The sequence below is a fragment of the Ochotona curzoniae genome, unplaced genomic scaffold, assembly GCF_017591425.1.
Source record: "Ochotona curzoniae isolate NIBS_2020 unplaced genomic scaffold, NIBS_Ocur_1.0 contig_2688, whole genome shotgun sequence".
Taxonomy (NCBI): domain Eukaryota; kingdom Metazoa; phylum Chordata; class Mammalia; order Lagomorpha; family Ochotonidae; genus Ochotona; species Ochotona curzoniae.
The window spans coordinates 7,994,337-8,008,290 of NW_024465553.1; the positions used below are offsets into that span (position 1 = coordinate 7,994,337).

Genomic DNA, 13,954 nt, shown 5'->3' on the forward strand with positions numbered 1-13,954 from the left:
AACAAACTGGGGAAGTGAGAACGTTTTTACCATGTCATTCACTTCACCCTGCACTACCTCTGCTTGGGAAGTGGCTTGCAGGAGTCCAGGTAAAAACAAGAGCACGCAGAAACCAAGAGAGCCATCAGCAAGTCCTCCTGGACTGCGGGGCTCAGGCCTGCAATTGTGCAGGCCCATTCCGGCCCCAGACCCTTTGCACATCCTGTCCCTCTGCTTTGTTGTATGATCCCGTTTCTGTAAAATCCAGGGTTGGGCGGGGGAACTCACCCTATGTATATAATATTAGAGACCTTCAAAAGGCTTATAGAAAATGCTTATTATAAAAACTACATGATCTCATGACTTTTTATTTTATTTACTTTTTTTTTTTTTGCAACAAAATAAACTTATCTTGCAATCCTACTTTTCCGGGAACTTTTAAAAGCATATTTGTATTCATGTTTTATGTTTTCAACAGAGACAGTTGCATACGATTATGCACCACACTGATACTCTGGGTACATCAAGACGGTGGGATGGGGGCGGAGGGTAGTGCAAGAATACCATCTTTGCACTTGTCTCTGCTACGCCCTATGTGGGTTATTTTTATAACTAAAACTAAACAAATAAAAAGAATAAAAGAAATGCTCTGCGTTTGGACTTCCTCAGGTTCCCCAGTGACCACCGCGAGGCTGGTGCCAGGCTCCTACGCACCCCTGAGTTTTCTGGTGCCAGTCCTCGTGGATGAGGTTGGCTGTGTGGATGACAACCCGGAGGCCCTCCTCGTAGCGCAGCAGCATCATTTTCCTACAGAACCAGGAAAGGGACCAAAAGCATTAACACTACTTTAAAAGCATGCAACACCTGTCTCCTAAAAATGTCACAAACAGCTACTTCTGCATCACACAAACTTACAACACTTGTAATTTCCGTATTTGAGTCTGCTTCAGCAGAAGGTGGATAGAGCTGTAGGCGGAAGGGTGCCCCAGCCGGCGGACGAGGCCAGCCTAGCCCCCGAGTGTTCACACAGCATCACCTGCTTCCACCCTAGAGAATGTGAGTCTTCTTGTCTAGTGTTTTCAAGGTTTGGTCACATCCTCTTGCTGCGTCACGGCAAGCATTCTTTAAGCATGTGAAACAGTGCGAGCACGCTGCTGGGGGTGAGTCCCTGAAATTGCTGTCGGCCCAGGGATGCACGTGTGGTTGAGGTGGCCACTCTAAACAACTTGAGATGCTTCATTCCTGTTGAGCTGACTTTCTTCTGTGTTGCCCTGTCACCTGTGTTTATCTGCATTTCAGGTAGAGTCCTCCTCTGTCCTCATTTCTCATCAGTCTTGGCTGAGTTCCTCTCTTCTTCCACAGGCTTCCAGAGGCCTCCAGTCACTGAGTATTGCTCCTATTTTATTTCCAGCAAGAAGGACTGGGCTAGGCGAGCACATGGGGGCTTTTCACCCGGGGTCAGGAGTCCTGTGCCCCAGCCTCTGACACTTAGAGGCCCGGGGCTTCTGAGGAAGCCTCAGTGTCAACCTTTTCCACACTTGCAATGTGGAAGGATCAACTGACCTGGGCACTGCTGGGAATGGATACTATGAACGATGTACAAGGCGTATTTTGTTGAATGGAACCCGTGCCCAGGTCCACCTTGTCATAACTCCTTCAGTGCCTTGCTGTGCTGTGTGATCTATACCGGGTGGCCTGTACCTCCCTGCTATCTCCTCGTTATTCAAACTCTTCCATTACACAGACCTGCAGCCCTCACGCTCCTCTCTCCTGTGTGGAGAGGCATGTCAGGCCTCTCTGCAGCTGCGGTGTCATTTCTCAAGGCTGGAGCTCTGTCTTGACTCATTGTTCTCATTTTCACTGAGGCCAACTGCTACTTAATGGTGTGACTCGGCTCACAGGTGGAAAAGCACAAAGCACTTGAATACTATTCCGGCAGGATGAGGTCAGCAGAAAAAGATAAGGGGAAGAACACAACGTCCAAAAGGGCAGCAAGATGTTCAGCTCGTGCCGGGAGACTAACCCCAGCCGGCAAACAGTAAACTAGTGCCAAGCTGGAGAATGGCAGCTGGGAGCCAGTGCCTTCCCCTTGTGAAACATGCCCTCTGTAATCTGGGAAAATTTACACACACATTTGCCAAATTAACAGCTGATTGGGATTAAGAATAAGCCAGCTATGGCTCATGATATGTGTTTTACAAACATCACTTTAATCAAGGCATCAATTGTCAGGAGAATCAAACACTAACGTCAATGAATTCAGACAGCATTAGGGACACACCGCAGTGGTGCCACATGAATCTTTCCCTAACAACACGGTATGTGTTCGTTAAGATCGCAGGTTCCCCCAAGGATGGACAAGGGTGAGTGGTACAGGCTTTCTGAACACCGACTCGCTCCACGATCTGGTAAGCTCTGCACCACAGGGACACTTTCCAGATGTGAAGCTGGCTCGGCAGGGGAGGAGGAGTCCCTCATGTCACAGCTGCAGTCGGTGGCCACGACAGCTAACGAGGGTTTCCCAGGTCACAAAGTGAGCCAGTGGGCATGCATGCTGGGGTCACAAGTGCCATCACTCACTGGCTTCCATGGGGTTGGTGGTGGAGACCCACGCTGCAGGGACAGGAGTGGAGAGGTGGGGGACTCAGGTGAGAGTGGTGAAAGCCTGGCTACAGAGCTGAGTGATGAGAGGCGTGGCCATTCAACCTGCCACCTGTTTCTGGTTGCAGCTTAGGTGGCAGTGGCACCCTAGCTGGAGAGAGGCCTGACATGCCTCTCCACACAGAAGGGAGGCTTGCGAGTGCTGCAGGTCTGTGTAATGGAAGAGTTTGAATAATGAGGAGAAGGCAGGGAGGTACAGGCCACCCGGTAAAGATCACACAGCACAGCAAGGCACTGAAGGAGTTATGACAAGGTGGACCTGAGCGTCATTTCCCTTCGGCAGCCAGAATCTTGGTGCTCCGAGTACACTGTTAGCGAACAGTGGCCCAGAACCCGCTGCGGAGGGCTGGTTTCCGGCCCGTTAGTCCTTCCAAGGCTGCTTCCTGCAAGTGTCCCTCCCGCAGAAAAAATCACAGGCTCGGGAGAACAGCGACAAGGGGCCAACGAGGACCAAGTCACAGTTACACAGTGCCAAGAAGTCCAGGGTTTCATACTGGATCACAAAGGGACTACAGTTAGCACAGTGCTGCACATTTTTTATAATACTAAAAAAAAAAATCAAAGAAAGGATTCTGAATGTTTGCATGTTAGAGAAATGTTGAGTGTTCTCTCTGTAAGTAGATTTAGCCTGAGCTGAACATTACAGAATACAGTACCCGCGCATCACATGGCATCCCATAAACATGGGCAGTTCTACACATCAGTTAAAAAGAAAAAGTGAATTAAAATAACATGCTTCCCACATTTCACAAAGTGTTACTTACGTGTGATGTGTTCCAAATGCAATATCCAACTTTGCCTAGGATAAGAAAAAAAGAGTCGTTACATTTTCAAGTATTCAGTAGCTGAATTAAAAAAGGATCAGGTCAACCTAAATTTATTTTTTTACTGCCCTCTGTTGGACAAGTCCTTGAATAACAAGGCAGCTTGCTATGGAGGACCCAGGGCAGCTCAGCGTGTGTGCAAGCATGTGCAAGAGCGCACACACGCCATTTATCATCCACAATGATACACTGCATATGGCATTTTTAATTACAGTAATTGGGAATGAGAAACCTAATTTCTTTAGCTGTCAATAAACTAATAAAACAAATGAAGTTTCACGTAGAATTTTTAAATTAGGTATTTACTCTTTAGATATTAATGAAGTTTCCGGAGCATATTTAAAAGAAACACTGAGTGTGGTAAAACATAGTTATATTAGAATGCTTACTATGTAAATCCTTTGTATTTCAAACATATCAATAACTTCAAAAAGATAATACATTAAATCCATTTTTGTGTTAAAAACTGACCTTTACTAAGCAATGGTAGGCATGTGGAAAAGTAAAACTTAATTTAAAAAAGATTTACTTTTGTTGTAAAGTTGGATTCACAGAGAGAAGGAAAGACAGAGAGAAAGGTGTTCCATCTGCTGGTTTACTCTCCAAGTGGCTGCAACAGCTAGAGCTGAGCAAAGCTGACACCAGGAGCCCGGAGCCTTCCAGTGGGTCTCCCATATAGGCGCAGGGTCCCAAGGCTTTGGTTAGTCCTCAAATGCTTTCCCAGGCCACAAGCAGGGAACTGAAAGGGAAGTGGAGCAGCTGGGATATAAACCAGTGCCCATATAGAACCCCGGAGCATGCAAGGTGAGGACTTTAGCCACTAGGCTATTGAGCTAGTCTTGGAAAAATAAAACGCGTCATCCAACATCCTGGTCAAGCAGAAAATGCCACTAGATGTGTTAAGAAGGAGTTAAAAGTCACAGGAAAAGCTCTGCAATCAGAAATGGCTTGGAAAATACTTAGGTCTCTAGGTCTTTTCTTTTTAAAAATGGGGTGTTGTTAATGAGATTCACAGATGTTAGCGTCAATTAGAAAATGCATATATAATGCTTATTAGCAAAATGAAGGCTGAGGGGATGTAGGTAGTAAGCCCTCAACAGATGCTACTATCACTTGCCCCCCCTCTGTTCCCGCAGTGTGACAGACAGCTGGGGGCCGCTCCAGGGCGGGGTACGCCCGCTCTGGGGGTGCTCACCCCATCTGCAGGAAATACCTTCTAAGACCTGAACTGGTGGCAGACTCCACGCACTCTGCTGTGCTCCTACACACACGTGCCGAGGATAAAGCTCAGGCATAAATCAGGCAGAATCTTTCTTCTTCACAACTTCACAGAGAACATCTGTTCCACCCACAGATCATAGCAGCCTCAGCGTACAACGGTTTTATTAAGTACCGAATTCCCATCTTCTCACTCACAGCTGGCATTTACAGCTTTTTTTTTTTTTTTTTTGGCAGATTCAAATGACCAGCATCCTCACTCAGAAGCATCCTCACTCAGATACCTTGGAGCCATTCTCAAGTAAAACAAGGGACGCAAGCACTGCTGTGCCATGGCGGGTGCTCTGACAGCTGGGACAGCCGCTGAGTGCCCCACGCACAGGACGCTCAGGGGGCGATTCAAGTCCTAGGCAGGACGGGGCTTTCATCTCACTACTCAGGAACGTGTGCAAACTTATCAATGGTCTATTGCTGGCGGTCCCTACTTCCTATTTCTAGACCACAGCTTACTGCAGATAAATGACACCAGGAAGAGAGACGCTGTGTCTGGGGGCAGCCACTGCACTGCTGCACGTGTATGTGGGGAGGCTCATGGAGCAGCACACAGCTGTGTGCTCACCTGCAGGAGAAATGGCACACAACTGTATTACACGTCCCCGACAGGAAAATGCCATTTTGTAAACTGGTTGTCTTCCAGGAAGCACATCAGTCAAGAGATTTCACTTTTTTCTTTTTTCAAAGAAAAAAACCAACAAAAACATTTCATCTATTTTTATCGAAAAGTTAGAATTAGAGAAATCTTCCAACTGTGTTGGCTCACTCCCCAGATGGCTGCCATGGCCAGAGCTGGGCCTCCTGGGTCTCCCATGAGGGTACAGGAGCCTAAAGACTTGAGCTTTCCCAGGTTGTAAACAGGGAGCTGGATCAGAAATGGAGCAACTGGTGCCACAAGTGGAGGATTAGCCTGACATACCACCATGCCACCCCCAAGAGATTTGGCTTTTACACTTAGTTCTGCTTCATGCTTCAAGTTTCAGGGCAGAGGTCCGGCTCGGTGGCAGAGAGGCTAAAGTCCTTGCCTTGAATGTGCCAGGATCCCATATGGGCACAGGTTCTAATCCCGGCAGCCATGCTTCCCATTCAGCTCCCTGCTTGTGGCCTGGGAAAGCAGTCAAGGTCGGCCCAAAGCCTTGGGACCCTGCACCCGTGTGGGAGACCTGCAGGAGGTTCTAGGCTCCTGGCTTCGAACCGGTGTAGCACCGGCCATTGCGGTCATTTGAGGAGTAAATCATTGGATGGAAGATCTTCCTCTCTGTCTCTCCTCCTCTCTGTATATCTGACTTTTCAATAAAAATAAAATAAATCCTAAAAAAAAAAAGTTTCAGGGCAATTCTGTGCACAAAATACAAGGGAAACAAAAATTTCCAGATGAATGCTGGTTTGAGTTCCAGCTGTTTCACTTTTGACCCAGTTCCTACTAATGCGCCTGGGAGAGCAGGAGAGGATGGCCAAGTGCCTGGGCCCTGTACCCACATGGGAGACCAGGCCCCTGACTTCAGCCTTGCCTGGCCCCACCCACTGAGGCTGTTTGGGGAGTGAACCAGCCAATGGGAGATCTCCCCATCCTTCCTTCTCTTTGTAACCCTGCCTTTCAAAAATAAAGTCTTAAGGGAAAAACAATCTTCTGTAATCCTCACTTCGTCTCTTGGCAGTTTCCATTGCCTTGACGTCCTTCACACACTCACGGATCACTGTAACGCATGCACGTAATGCCCACAGTTCCCACAGAATTTAATTAATCTTTCAAGAACATCCGTAACTTTAGGTTGACACACTTGATGATATACATTATCAATTCATTTTACTTTTTTTCCTCCCTAGAAACTGGTGTTTGTTTTCTGCTGATTTCATTTTCATGTTGATTTGGAGACTGAATGGCAGCCGAAGACCAGCAGGTGTTCGTACCCACTCAGGGGCCTGGGCAGTGAGAGCGGCAGCCCGGTCTCCAGGAAGGAACTGCTGACTGGGCATGATGGAGGGCACCTGCTGACATCAGAGCAGTGTGGCTGGTGCATGTGCAAACTCAGGCGCAGGTGCATTCTGTTCACATTCTGGTTTCCAGCAGTGACCTGTTCTTCTCAGTCTCTTCAGGATCTAGGCAGAAGCAGCAATCACGCATGACCTCCCACGGGTGCTCTTGGCTGATGGGACCGTGGATGCACACAACCTCCTGGTCCAGCACCCACTGCCATCAGAGCTGTCAGGTGGGCTCCTGTGTTGTTGCAGGGGATGGCAACATCCACACAGCATGGTGGATGGCCTGTGTCCCACAGAACAGCAGCAGGCAGGTCCACACGCGACGCCACCGCCAGGAGATACAGTTCCCAGAAGACTGTCTGGGTCTTGTCAGCCAGAGTCTCAAGTACCAAGTGACGCTCTAGTGGCAGCAGTGAACCTCAGCAAGGCCCTCAGGCCAGTGTTGCTGAGTGACATCACACTGACATCAGCAGGGTTTCCAATGGCAACAGCACCAGAGCCGCCAACAGAAGCTTCTCCCAGGTCGTCTTCAGATTGATGCTGGGCGTGGGCTCTGCTGTGGACGTTTGAGGACCCCCTCCTCTTTCACTTGTGGGTCATTAATGGCTGCAGATACTGTGGCAGAACCCTGGGTTAGGCCGTGAATCAGGAGCAGCTCTGGGTGGCTCTCTTGCCAGGAGCAGGAAAGACAACCAGTCTCAAACATGATGAAATTTGGCTTCAACCATCAGGCTGTAGTGACAGCTCAGAATGGAGTAAACCTGAGCGTCTCCCCCACGTGTCACACGTGGAAGGCTCAGCCCCGGCTTGACTGTGTGTGGACATGAACACACGGGGCAACAGAGCTCAGAAGAGATTAGCGGGACTGCTCCCAGACCCGAGAGGACTAATGTCCTTACAGAGACAGCAGTGAGGTTGGATGGTCTCCATCTGTCACGTGAGGACGGGGTGACAAGGTGGCCTTCCACAAGCCAGGAGGATGCCTTCACCTTACACTTCTCAGTTTCTGGAACGTGTGATAACTGGCAGTTGTTTACGCCACCTGGGCATTTTGTCAGTGGGTACAGACTCACACACTCGGGGAGGGCTGGCCCAGAACCCACAGCATGCAGTCCCTGGCCCCTACTGATTTCTAGCTCATCTCTGGCCTAGGGTTACTTCTCTGCAAAGTGGGAGAAGTACTAATATCCACTGGTTCTTTGACTTGCCTGCCTCATCTTAAAAGACAGGGTTGGTAGAAAAAGTCAAGAATTAATCTGATAGACAAGGCACTAAATGCACTTCATTAGGCAGGGATGATGCCTCAATCCTCTGGGATTTCAGACCATAACCGAGAACTCACTTGCTCCTTGCACAAGGTTTGGAAGAAGTGGTTTATGACGCCCTCTGGTGGCCAGCCTATCCCTTATCATCTGATGAAAACTACCCTACTTCTATTGCCAGAAATACATGGAAAACAATGGAAATGCAGGCTGGGCAGAAGCCACACTACATAAGGCACAGTGGGGTAAGCCACGGGAGAAATGTGAGGTGTTTAGAACCTGAGTGAGCACTTGCACTGCTTTAATCTTCAAAGAAATACACAGAGGTGTCTGGTAGCTGCATGGGTGACACAGTGTTGACTTGGGATTCTTGTATTTTGAGTGGATGTGGAAGGAGGCACAGCTGGCAGAAAATAGCACAGCAAGGGAACCTGGGCAGCCTGCAGCGCGACCTAGAACCTACTCCAAGGGCGGGACTCATGGGCCAGTTTGATTAAACTATGGGCAAGGAAAGAGAGAAAGCTACACAAGCAACATTCATCACGTTTTCTCATCTTTACATGAGAAGGAAATCCTAAGCAAAAGGAATTCTTTTGAATCCTTGCTTTTCTTGCTCAGAATTTAAATGTAGTTAAAATCCTTTCCAGGGATTGGGGTGTGGCATGGTGGGTGAAGCCACTGATTGCAACGTGAGCTCTGAGTTCTGGCTGTTCTGTTTCTGGTCCAGCTCCTTGCTAACACACCGGGGAAAGCTGTGGAAGATGACCCGGAGCTTGGGCCTTTGCATCCGTGTGGGAGACTCAGGGAGTGCTGGTCTCCTGGCTCCAACCTGCTTCAGCTTTAGCTGTTGTGGCCATTTAGGGGATGAACCAGCATATAGAAGCTCAATCTCTGCTGCTAACTCTGCCTTTGAAATAAATAACTAAGCTACAGAAAATAATCAAACTTAAAATCCTTCCAGGGACTTACTTTAATTCAATGGGTTCAAATTTAAGAATCAACAGCCTCTCTGTGTTCTGAGTATAAAGCATTAGGACTAAATTACAGTTGCATCCAACAGTAACGGCTTTTCGGGCCTCTCGTCCACCTTGCTTTGAGAAGTGGTACACCTGTGATGAGTCTGCTTCCTGCCCCTCATTGGGCTCACATGACACACAGGGAGTTTCCTGACACACGTCTGTCTTTGGGTCTCCCCAGCACAGACTTTAAGTATTTATTTATTTATTTTATTTGATTTTTTTTTGAAGATATGCTTAAATGAAAAACAGAATTAGAAAAGCGAGACAGAGGTCTTCCATCAATTGGTTCACTTATCAAATGGCTGCAACGGCTAGGGTTGTGCCAGGCCAGAGCTAGGAGCTTCATCTGGGTCTCCCAACATGGGTGCAGGTGTGCAAGGAGTTGGGCCATCTCCCACTGCTTTCCCAGGCACATCAGCTGGCAGCTGGAGAGGAAGTGGAGCAGCTGAGGCTCAAACCAGCAACCATACATGATGCTGGCATCACAGGTGATGGCTTTCTCAGCTATGCTACAATGCTGTATCTTCACCTCCTCCTCCTCACGGAGCAGACTTTAGATACAGCTGTGTAAAAAAGTAATTAACATAAGTTAGACAAGGTGTCATATGACAGCTTTAAGCTCTACTCACAGATACACATAGAAAGAAACATAGAGCCACAGAACTGCAGTTAGAGACTCTTTGGGTGCAGAAATGCAGGTTTTGAGGTACACTGACCTACAGAATGTAACAGGAGAACTAGGAGAAGGTTGGAGAAAGAAACGGAATTCACAGCACAGTGGAACACAGATAGGAAAGTGAATGCTCCAATTTGTAAAAGAAACAGGAAGACCGAATAGATCAACTGCATGAAACACTAATGTTCGCCAGGGGAAGATTTCTTCTGTGTGATTCCAGGAGGAAATGGGACCGGTGGGTGGAAGTAAAAAGGATCAACACTTCAGGTAAATAATGAAAAATCTTTCCAGGGCCAGTGCTGTCACACAGCACATGAAGCTACTGTTTACAGAACTGGTATCCTATCCTGCAGTGTAGTTCAAGTCCTCACTTCTCTGACCCTGACCCAGTCCCAGGTCAGTGTGCAGTGCAGAAGGGTCTAAGTGCTTGGGCTCCTGCCCCTCACGTGGGAGACATGGATGGAGTTCCAGGCCCCTGGCTCCTGCCTGGCTCAGGGCTGGTCCTTGGGGGCATCTGGGGGAGTGAAACAAAACATGAAAAACCTCTTCCCCTGCCTTTCAAATAAATAATTTTTTTCCTTAAATTTATTTATTTTTATTGGAAAGGCAGATTTACATACAGGAGACAGAGAGTAAGGCCTACTGTCCACTGGTTCACTCCTCAAGTGGTAAAAATGGTTGGAATTGAGCTGATCTGGAGCCAGGAGCCTCATCCAAAGGTGCAGGGTCCCAAGACTTTGTGCCATCCTCAACTGCTTTCCCAGGCCACAGGCAGGGAGCCGGATGGGAAGTGGAGCAGCCAGGATACAAACTGGCACTCATATGGCACCCAGAGAATGCAAGCTGAGGATTTCAGCCACTAGGCTGCCGCACCGGGCCTCTTTTAAACAAGTAAATATTTTTAAAGAAACATTTCCAGTCACGAGGATAGCCAGAAACGGGAGGGGCTATATCCCTGGAAGCGCTGAGCTGAGGCCACCCATATCTGCTGGTGGTGCTGGAGACACGGTGTCCGCACAGTTGCGAGAACCAGCCAAAGGCCCGTGGTCCCCCACCCTCACCACCCTCGGCCCGAGCACTGCCTCCAGCAGCAGTGGGGCGCTCACCTGACAGAGGGTAACATTTTCATATGGCTTGGCCTGTGCATGTAACTGAGCCTTGGCTTCTCGCTTATCGCCATGCACCAGCAGGATTGGTTTCCTCCTGAAACGAGATCAGAAGCAATAAAAGCACATCCCTCACAACCCTGGGCTCCTGCCCACCAGGGAATGCCAGCTTCCGTACCACCCAGCCTTTCCCTGCACAAAGCAGTGATCGGATATTGTGTGTTCCCCAGTTACACCACTAAAGAGGGGCAGCGTGGCCTGATTGTGAAGCTTGGTTATGTCACAGAGGGACCATGACTCTACAAAGTCATCGACAAGTATCTTCTTTGGTCCCAAAGGGTTCGGAGGTAGTTCTGTGTCAATACAGTTAAGTTCAAACAGATTAAAGACCACTGCTGTTTCACAATATGATGCTTTTTCTTTTTTTCTCTTTTGGACTAAGCAAAATAAGATTTACTCTACACTGAATTCACTAAGCTCAAGCTTTCTGCCTCAGACCTGTATACTGAGCTAGACCCCAGACACAACAGTGGGCAGGCTCACGGCTTGATATGGATTCATTAATGGGCTGCTGGACTCAAATGCAACAGAGCTCCATCCGCACTGAAGATGCTGTGCTTTCAAATGCCAAGGAATCAGAAACATTCTGCAAAGATGGACTAAGAGGGTGTCCAGGGGACCCTCTATCTTCTTCAGCTATCACAAAGTGAGAAAATTCCTTAGAAATCCACTTATTTTTACAGGCTCTCCCAACACAACAAATATTGGATTTTTCTCCAGCAAGCAGTTGAGTAAGAGAAGACAAACTACCGCCACATTCGTACGCCATCAATCGTGCTGCACGGTGACCCTCCAGCACGTAGGAAGGCAGCCAGAGTGAGAAGACAGGAGACGCACGTCCACCTCTGACATCTGACTACGTCACTGCCCCCGTCTGGGACCAGGCGTGCTCCAGAGGCACTCCAGAGTCTGGTACTCTGTACACACTTTACCGGACATTGCTCCAGTATCAGAATATTTTTGTGGTCATGCAGGTACTTAAAAGTTATAGATTTTGAAGCTTCTAGAATTTTAGAACTCCCACCGTTGGTTGATTAGAGCACACCCTACCGACTTCATTTCACCCGATTACTACTGCACAGTCCTCATGTCCAAATGAGATCACTGAGATATGGGGGTTCAAGACCCTCAACATATCTTTTTGGGGTGAGACAATTTAACCTGTGACAGACACTAAAAATCCCACCCAGGTGCTGGAGGGGTCACAATTGTCATCAAAGTCTCTGAGAAGAGAAAGCGCCAGGGACACTTAGTGCTGACAGGAGCCCACGGCAGAGGCCGCTATTGCCTCCAGCTGCCCGCTCTCCTCTCCTTTCTTTCAGGACAAGGCATCCCCAGCTGATGAAGACACTCCCAGACCCTGCTATGCCGCTGAACTCTGCTCAACGACCGAGGGTGACAGAGAGGACTTTCTAGAAGGTTGTTCCATGAGGCACAGCGGGCACTCAGACCCTGGCATACTTCCCCTTCTCTCCTCTTCCTGCTATCTGGAGCACACAGGAGAAAGCTAGAGCCTTAGCTGCCACCCTAGACTACAGGGAGACCCCAAAGACTGAAGTGACCTACCAGGACACAAAGAGTTGGGCAAGTTCCAGACCACAACAGCACTCCCAATTCAGAGCACAAATGCCTACCATCTGCGCCTCTCAGGCTGAAAAAATTAATTTGCCTTATTTAAGCCACTGTCATTTCTAGTTTTCTGTTACAGGCAGCTAAAATTAATCCTTTATGTTTCGGGTCAAATAACAGCCCTTCAGTGCCAAAGCTGCTTGGGCAGTTGCCACATTTTATCCTCTGTGAGTGACAGAGATTTGCACCATCTGATGCCCCAAATACACCAAGGATTTTGTGGGTATTCCTCTGCCCTGCCTGCTGGCAGAGGATTCCGCCACACAGCAGTATTAGAGATGGGAGTGGGCAACGTGATGCAGCGCAGGGCTATCTGCATTTGGCCTGTGTCGCCCTGCACAAGTCTGGCAAACTGTAGAAGAGAACTGCTTTTAAGAGCAATGCGGGGCCCGGCGCGGTGGCGCAAGTGGTTAAGGTCCTCGCCTAGCACGCCCGGGATCCCATATGGGCGCCGGTTCTAATCCCGGCAGCCCCGCTTCCCTTCCAGCTCCCTGCCTGTGGCCCGGGAAAGCAGTCGAGGACGGCCCAAGGCTTTGGGACCCTGCACCTGCGTGGGAGACCCGGAAGAGGCTCCTGGCTTCGGATCGGCATAGTATCGGCCCGTTGCGCTCACTTGGGGAGTGAATCATCGGATGGAAGATCTTCCTCTCTGTCTCTCCTCTCTGTATATCCGCCTTTCCAATGAGAAAATAATAAAAATAAATCTTTAAAAAAAAAAAAAAAAGAGCAATGCGTACACAGCCTGGGTACAGAGAGCCCACTGAGCTAACTCCAGAACCACAGGAGCCATGATGTGAGAGACACAGAACAGGGCGCACGTACATGTGACTCATGCGTATCACATGCTAGGGGTTGGAAAGCATACGAACGTGATCTCTTCTTCCATGCTGACACTGGACAGGAAGTTCTGCTGAACTGGAATTTGTTTTTCTCTACCTCTGGACAAAGCACACAGGCAAATACTAACCTCCGCAGAAACAATCAGTGATTGGATGGGCAAGATGACAGCAATCAAAATGCTGTCCCCCTTATCAGCCAGATTTAAATGGCTTCCAAAGAAATATTCGAAAAGATGGCTGGCTTTTGCCCATGAAGCACAGATCTTACATTTCCAAGTTCCATTATGGCTCATGGTGCCCTCGGTCACCGGCGGAACTCACCTGAACTCTGGAGGGTACTGTCTGATGAGCCAGTCCACGTCGAAGCAGTAGTTAAACTAGACAGGGGAGAAGAAGAGCAACTAAGCCATCAGCCATGCAGCTAAGCTGGTCACAACGAAATGGAAAGAGACTCTAAAATAATGATGCGTGACATACATTATTTACAACCCTGGGTGGCTTCACTGCAATACCCCACACTTAAAAAACTGAACTTGCAGGAATACATGGTAAAAGGATCCAAGTAAGTGGGGCCAGATGCACAAGAAAATGGGTTCTGAGGGAATTTCCCCTACACACCTTGGCAGCACTCGTACTTGTCCATG

General features: G+C 48.6%; 1 protein-coding gene across 1 annotated transcript in view; it reads right to left on the reverse strand.

The window, feature by feature from the left end:
* TDP1 (tyrosyl-DNA phosphodiesterase 1) overlaps positions 1 to 13,954 on the reverse strand; it is a 63,557-nt gene that overhangs the window by 44,360 nt on the left and 5,243 nt on the right. The window contains exons 4-7 of the mRNA XM_040975173.1: positions 13,632 to 13,687; positions 10,783 to 10,879; positions 3,405 to 3,439; positions 694 to 786 (exon numbers count right to left, since the gene is read on the reverse strand). Of these exons, the coding sequence (XP_040831107.1) occupies positions 694 to 786; positions 3,405 to 3,439; positions 10,783 to 10,879; positions 13,632 to 13,687 (281 nt within the window). The remainder of the gene's footprint in view (positions 1 to 693; positions 787 to 3,404; positions 3,440 to 10,782; positions 10,880 to 13,631; positions 13,688 to 13,954) is intronic.